This window comes from Mastacembelus armatus, chromosome 5, assembly GCF_900324485.2.
Source record: "Mastacembelus armatus chromosome 5, fMasArm1.2, whole genome shotgun sequence".
Lineage (NCBI taxonomy): Eukaryota > Metazoa > Chordata > Actinopteri > Synbranchiformes > Mastacembelidae > Mastacembelus > Mastacembelus armatus.
Window position 1 is genome coordinate 12,967,905 of NC_046637.1, and position 7,689 is coordinate 12,975,593.

The following is a 7,689-nucleotide window of genomic DNA, read 5'->3' on the forward strand; positions in this document are numbered from 1 at the left end:
TCCCACCTTTAAAGTGTGCTGGAAAGGGCTGTGTGCCAAGTGTGGAATTTTGTGAGCACCATCATTCCTTTGTCTTTTTCTTTGTCTTCAAAAATGAAGCCAAATATGCATGTTTCGCATTTCTGTTTTGGATGTATAAATTTTCAGTGTAAAGTGATGTCTTCTGTTTTTTACATGTTTTTGGATTCCTCAAAATGTGCATGGCTCTGGGATGAAGAGCATGTTTTCCCAGTTATTTTGCATGGCTTCACTCTGCATGCTATTCCTCTCCACATATAAAACAACTGACTGATAATGTTTGTTTTGATTTTGAAAAGCCTATCATTTGGGCCAAGAGGAGACTGACTGGTTTGAGAAACCACGGGATGTCCGTACTGAACGCTCAAGACATCATGGAAGTGGAAGTCATTCATCCACAGGTAGGCGTAGTAAACATACCTACCATGATTATGACGAACCCCCAGAAGAATATTGCCCCCAGGATGATTACAGCCAACAACGCCACTCCTCCTCTACATCATCCCGGGACCACCGTCACCACGGCAGTAGCTCTGGCAGACACAGCTCTTCCCGCCACTCCTCAGAGGATCCCAGGTCCTCCCGTTCATCTAGGATACACCCCAAAGATCCATTGGGTCGCTCTGATGGCAGGAGCTCCTCATCTACACAGAGAAGGAGTGGTCCAGACTCCCGATCTGCCCAAGGAAGCCCCCGGAACTCAGGAGAATTCTCTCGTGATACAGCATCTGGTCATCACCATGGCACTGGGGGAAGAAGTCAGAAACCACAAGGAGATCGCTCAACCTCCAGGAAGCAGGATCCCTCTGCAGTGTCTAAACCACAGCAGCAACAGCAACAGCAGCAGCTCCCTCAGGGACCTGCAGGGCAGCAGCGGTCAGGTGGTCAGGGTCAGTCTGGTAGACATCCAGGCTCTGAACCAATTGATGGCACCCAGCAAGCCCAGCAGCAGCATCAGCAGAGTATACAACAACAGCAGCAACCAATGCAACATAGCCAGAGCCCCCAGAGCATCCAGCCCACAACATCCACTGCAGGAGTTGGATCAGGACAACAGCAGCCCAAATCTGGTCAAACCCCACCACAGGGCCGACAGTCAGGCGTAGGGCAGCCAGCTGTCACAACGGTTAGTAGATTTAAGCCTGCTTTTTGCTTTACCTACCTTAAATATCCAATCATTAGTATTTTAAGGATGTGTTATTAGTCTGATATTTTCTAAAGAAGCTAATTATGATGACAGATAATATTAAATCCATATTAATATATAATATTAATTTAATTATTAAACCTTAAAAACAGTTAAAGACTGAACAGGTTGATGCTTTTGGTTTGTAGACTGGCAGAAAAATCAGCTCTCTCAAAAATTATACTTTGTGTAGATAGTGGCATTAAATAAATTATACTGTACACAGACTGAAGTTGGGAAGGGAAATCAAGAATTACACAACTGAATATGATTGTTTTTTGAGTAAACACATGTGATCATGCTATGATATGATATGATTATCTGAAAAAGTCTAAAATTAAATATAGTAGTAGTTTTCCTTTTTTTGCTTAACTTTTTGCAGGCAAAAATGGATGCCACACCTTCAGCAGCAGCAACAGGAATGAAATCTACAACAGGAGTCCCAACAGCACCTCAGCCTACAAAAATAGCTACACCTCCTCTAACAGGCATTGGTAAGTCTCCCTTCCACCATTTCCTTAAATCACACAGTGAGTGACCTTAAGCAAACATTGTATATGATGTTTATTTCACTTGTTGTTTGCAGGCTCTAAGGCTGCCCCTGTTGGGATTGGTAGCAAATCTGGAGGAATAGGGAGCGCTGCAGCGGGACAGGCACCTGCAGAAGGGGAAAATGTTCTCACCAAAATCCTGCAAGGAGGGGCAGCAGAGCAGGCGGGAAAACTAGGAGATGGTACAGAGTTGAATAAATAAATATTTAAGAAATTGTATTACAGGTTGTGTTTGGGTCTAGGAATTATATATAGAATGCCTCAAGGTAGCAAAAAATAAATAAATAAATATTGGGATTTCTTGAATGGGTATTTCACTTTTCTCATATTTGCTTCTTCTCTGTTTTGCACAGCTTTGTCTGGCCTTGGGAAGAAGTTCACTTCATTTTTTTAAACTGAAGAGAGGAGGGTAAGTGAATTCAGTTTAATTGTGAGTGATGCACAAAATATTTTGGTTTTTTATACTTTATAGAAACATGGACTGGATTTAGGATTGCTTGGTTATCAACAGAAGTTATGAATTTCTTCCTTGCAAATTATGGAACTTTTGGAAATAGTAATATATATACTTACTGCTTTATTTGTTTATTTTGAATCACCTTTTTTCAGGGTATTTAGGGGTGAAATGAGATGAATTGGTAGCTTTGGTCCTGAAAAACCTATGAAACTGCATCACATACATTTGACATGAACTAAACAAAGAGATCTGGAGTACATCAGTGAGTATCTCATTAAAATACCCATTTAAATTTAAATGTTTTGGTGGTAGGACAGCATCATCTTCAAGATGTATGACAAGTAATTTAGTAATAACCTATTTACTATGTGTTGTGAGACTTGCACCATATCAAATAATGCAGTAATGCAGTAACTTCTTAAACTGATTCTTTCAATTTTACCTCATTATTTTAGTTTATAGTAATAAATGCTGAGATTGTAAGCTTTGAAAACATAGAATGTTGTCAGACTTTGATTAATGGATTAAATGTTTTATTAGTTGTATATTTACATAGATTAGCTCAGTCAATTTTTGCATATTGAGAAGCACAGTGATAATTCATTAAATGCTGTGATTGTATACTTGAACTGATCCGCTGTACCTTTCCCTTAGCTGGAATCAAAGGATGCCTTGTCAGCAGTGAATTCCCCAGACATGGGCACACGATTGAAGTAAATGAAATAAGCGTGATTGCTTTGTCAGCATGGTGTTACAAGGCATGAGCACAGGACTGAGAAGGCCTGAAAGTAGGTGGATGCCTTGACAGAACTTTTGTCCTAGAATGATTGTGGAGACGTCCACTGCCTCATTCGACAAAGAGTAAGTTGCTAGATGCTACACAGATGCATCTGTGAGCGTACTGTACAGCTTTGTGTGTGCTCATGTATGTATGCTTTGGCTGCTGGATTAATGATTGACAAAATTTAGTGTTGGTGAATTTTTCATTGAATTTTTGTTTAAATAAGCACTTTGTTTCTTTGGTTCAGTGCTGTTTCGGGTCAGCTTATTAAAAGCCACATTCCGCCTGAACTTTGTGCTGCAGAGCAGAGATTCCAAAGTCAAGAAAAAGAGAGGTCGACACTAGAACAGTTTACCTTTTTACTCCACTGACTATAATCTGGGCCAGGCACACTGGGCTATAATTAGCCTGAGAAGGCTAACTCTGGCTTGACTTTAATTTCACACACGTAAAGACACACTCCCAAGAGCACATGCAGGTGAACAGAATCATGACTCATGGTAACCATCACTCATTACACAGAAGAATGAACTAATGAACTAATTCTGTTCAATGGAGTCAAACAGCAAAAGCACAAATAAAGCAGAATTAAATGCACTTTAGCTTTTGTCAAAACAAATCTTTTATTCAGCTGTTATGCTGTCTGTGTTGACATTTGGATTAATATCAGTCATCTCTGTATCTATGGCCAGTCTGAAGATTCAGAGGGGGAATGGGGAGATAAACGTGACTGGGTGCTTCACTGAGCAGCATTCCAGCCAGCTCAACCCAGTGGATTACAGCCGATAACAGCAGCGATGTGATAAGCTAGAGTATTATGGGAAGTAAGGGTCAGTAGGTTGGCAGAGCTGTAACATACACATAGCATTTGCAAAACGCAGGCATGGTGAAAATTTAGAGGCTCAGGTCATTCTAAAATGTATTTTTTATTACATATTTTGGTAATTTTTATTTCTTTCATTTATATTAGTTTGGTTTGTGTTGCAGCATTAATATAGTGTTTGCATCTGGTCTGGTGAACTTCACATTAACAGTTATTTATTTATGCCTACATTCACATCTTCACTGTCTTTGTTTCAGGTGAACAACAATGGGGACAACAATGAGGAGCGAAGGGGACTTAAGTTCTGCTGAAAGCCTCCTGGGATCTGTATGACGGTAGAAGACCTGCAAATTGAGGCACCTGGATATCATGGGAGAAATTCAGTGTGTTTAGCCATGCATGTCCATTCTTTCAAACCACTCAATAAAGGAAGCCTCACAGCACCCTCTACACGGATTTAAATGGAACCCCACTCATGTCTGCGGAGTGCACCTGTGTCAAGGAGTTTTGATTTTACACTGATGTCTTCAGAGCCTTTTCTTGCAAAAACTGAAAAAATGAAAAAATTGGACATGTTTTCATAGGTTTTTCCTTGTACCAAATATACCAATCTTAGCACACAGTGACAACACATACCTGGAGCAGACAAGTTCTATCATGGCAATGACAACCAAACTGAAGACTCCAAAAGTCCTCAAATGCTTGGTTTCTCTGGTCTCTACAGTACATTCCAACATAGGGGATTTGACCCTGTCTTTGAATGTGTTTTTATTTCTCCTCTTTTTGTTTTGATGTCTACAGAATGCATTGTGTAAATATGGACCTGAGAATGCACGCACAAATATTTGAAAAACTGAAAAAAGAAGCTAATTTTCACCACCAATGAGATGCCACAAGTCATTAGCTGTAGGTTTTTAGTGAAGGGAATTGCTACCAGTGTGCCCACAAGTGTGAGATTCACACAAATGAGAGGACCAAATAAAAGAGTGGCCACAGCTCTTTATTAGCCATTGCCATGCCATCATTACAGTCAGCCCCAGAGCCTTCTGGGACTTTTTCATTTTTTATTCATGCGTCTCATCTTTCAGTTTCTTTTCATTTTTGAATGGAAGAGCCTTATTCAGTACACGTTTTTACTTGTATACCTCATATGTTTTAAAACGTCAATATCATGCATTTCTTTTTACACAACTGTATACTATTGTATGTACATAAAACAAAATCAGAAATCTAATTATGTAAATTTGTCATTTGTGTATTTATCGAAACATTTTCCAGTGACTTTCGTTTGTTGTTGTTCTGTGTTTTTCTTTGCTAAAACATTATATTTTTCACTTTTTGTTTGAGTCTGTTTTCCTGCATCAAATAATTTGCTTGTTGATTTTTAAAAAGCAATAGCATGCAGAAAATGATATATAGCACAATGGTATAAATGTTATTTAAATTAGTGATTGGTAATATCAAACACTTCTGTCGATAAATAGATGTACTACAATTTGTCAGAGGGTTTACAACTACAGTACCGTGTCCAGATATGCATGGTATGTGCAGACGCATAAGAACATGCAGACAGGTACAAACACACATACCGACACTGTCTCAAACTCGTATGCACACACACACGCACTGTAGATGTTACATATTTTGCATACACTTCACAGCCCAAAGTTAATTGGGTTCTTCATCAAACAGACCTGTTAACTTCCTGCTGATTAATGAGGGTACCAATTCATCAACAAGATGATCTTACTAACAAGCTGGGCCCACTGCCTCTATTTGTGCAAAGACACACACACACAGGCAAATACACACATACAAATGCAAACAGATACAGGAGAGGACGAAAGCAATTATTCATTCAAATGTTCTATGCAATGACTCATTTTGAACCTGGAAGTGATTCAGCCTAAAACTGTCTATTGTCATCACATATTCACAAGAAAACAACAAAATTCTGGACAAAGATAGTTAAACAAAGAAGTCATAAAAATGTTTTTACTTAGCAATTTGTCTGTATGAATTTGAATATTGAATATTGAACTAGAATTTTTTTTTTTAATTTTTGTGGCGTGTTTTGACCCCCCCACTCCCCACACGGGGGCCTTGTTGCCAAAGGGTAAACTGTGTACACTGTTGATTTTGAATGTCCACCGTCATGTTGCTTTGAAGCATGGGTTTGCTTGGCTTTGTCTGGCTGTTTGTAAGCCCTCATTGAGTTTTTGTGCATTTTGGCTGACCTGGGCTCCTCAGTGTTTGGCTTGCAGTGACTGTCTGTGCTGCTATAAACCTGTGATACAGATGGTCAGCACTTCTCATTAATATGTGTCAATGTACATATTGGGTGTCAGTATAAACTGTGGGGTGAATGGAATGCTTCTATCAGATATTTCATTGTTGATTAAACCACTCACCAGCCAAGTCATTGGAAAGGTGCATGATTAGAACTTATACAATATGCTTGGAAGTTGTTGCTGAATTAAAAGAAGTAAGGCATGATTTCACCAAGGTTTTGCTAACAAACCTTGACTTTCAAAGGCCAACATAGAGACTATTGATGAGTAAAATGTTCAGCCAGTCATTTACAAATCAGGGCATGTCATTTTGAAAGCACAAGCCTGACTGGTAGCACTTGCTGCTGTGTGAAAACAGCAGTATGGAGGTTGCATAACAGTGCCTCCAACTGAACAGAGTAAGATTTTCAAACAAAAAAGAAAAAAAAAAGGTGAAGATGCTCTCTGGTCAATATGAGGTGCATGAGACAAAACAGCCTTCAGTGCAGCCATTCAGATAGACAAAGGCAGATACACATTCTTACTGTAAATACAAATTCATTCTTCTGTACAGCTTTTGAGTGTTGAGTACGGCTGTCATGTGCATCCCCATGCCGTATTTGCTGCCAACTTTTGTGTATAAAAAGAATATTTATTATCACAATGATGAGGATAGGCTCCAGTAGATCCCTGTGACCCTGGTGAAGCAGGTATGGAAAATGGATGGATGGATGGAAGATGAGGATGATGATGAAACTAATTATGATGATTACTATTATTGCATAAGCATAGTATATGTGGCTGACTTGTATTGACTGTTTACAACAGTGGAACAAAACTCTTATTCAGAAACATATCCAGTTTGTGTAGAGTATCTATACATATTGTGTGTGTTAAACAAGATGAAAAACACCTCCACGCCAATTGCAGAGTAGGATGCCTTTGTCAGACTATCAGGGGGTTTGAAGGGTATGTTCTGCAAGGTGAGGAGAGTTAAGGGAAGAAGCAGAAAAAATGAAACAGAAAATCTGGAAAATGTTATTCACTGTTGTAAGTGCAATGGGCAAAACGTCAGTCGTGTATCCATTGTGACACCTTGTGTTTTATTCAGTGTATACCTGTAAACAGATAGAGTAAATTTTGGTGCATCATGTCAAGTAATGTGATTAATGAAAATACTGACCCTGCAATTTCCAAATGGAGAAAAGAATAAAAAGAAAATGAATACATTGTGGTTATTGTCTTTAGTCTGTGTGAATGTTACACCCATTTCCTTGCAGTGATGATAGAGAGACTTGGTAGCTTTGCTGAAGACAGAGGAGAGATCAAGAATACGAGCTTGAACACAGAGATTGTTCAGATAAGACCAGGCTTTACACTTAGATGCAGTGATGACTTAACCCAGTGGGTGGTAGGGAGGCAGGAGTGTTTGTCAATGCATACAGAGAGATAGACGTGTGAGAATATGTGACTGAGTCTGCATGTGTGCCAGGAAAGTTGAGAGAAATTAAATAGGCTCTAGTCACTTTGTCATTTATTCTCCAAGCAATTCCTCCCTGACTCATCAAACATGATGAGGATATGTGTTATATTTGAATGTTTC

The 7,689-nt window shown here is 39.2% G+C and overlaps 1 protein-coding gene across 1 annotated transcript in view; it reads left to right on the plus strand.

Moving 5' to 3' along the window:
- bsnb (bassoon (presynaptic cytomatrix protein) b) overlaps positions 1 to 4,985 on the plus strand; it is a 64,169-nt gene extending 59,184 nt beyond the window's left edge. The window contains exons 7-13 of the mRNA XM_026306722.1: positions 318 to 1,144; positions 1,587 to 1,698; positions 1,791 to 1,937; positions 2,109 to 2,164; positions 2,365 to 2,474; positions 2,867 to 3,073; positions 4,074 to 4,985. Coding sequence (XP_026162507.1) covers positions 318 to 1,144; positions 1,587 to 1,698; positions 1,791 to 1,937; positions 2,109 to 2,149 — 1,127 coding nt within the window. The 3' untranslated portion in view covers positions 2,150 to 2,164; positions 2,365 to 2,474; positions 2,867 to 3,073; positions 4,074 to 4,985. The remainder of the gene's footprint in view (positions 1 to 317; positions 1,145 to 1,586; positions 1,699 to 1,790; positions 1,938 to 2,108; positions 2,165 to 2,364; positions 2,475 to 2,866; positions 3,074 to 4,073) is intronic.
- Positions 4,986 to 7,689: the final 2,704 nt, after the last annotated feature.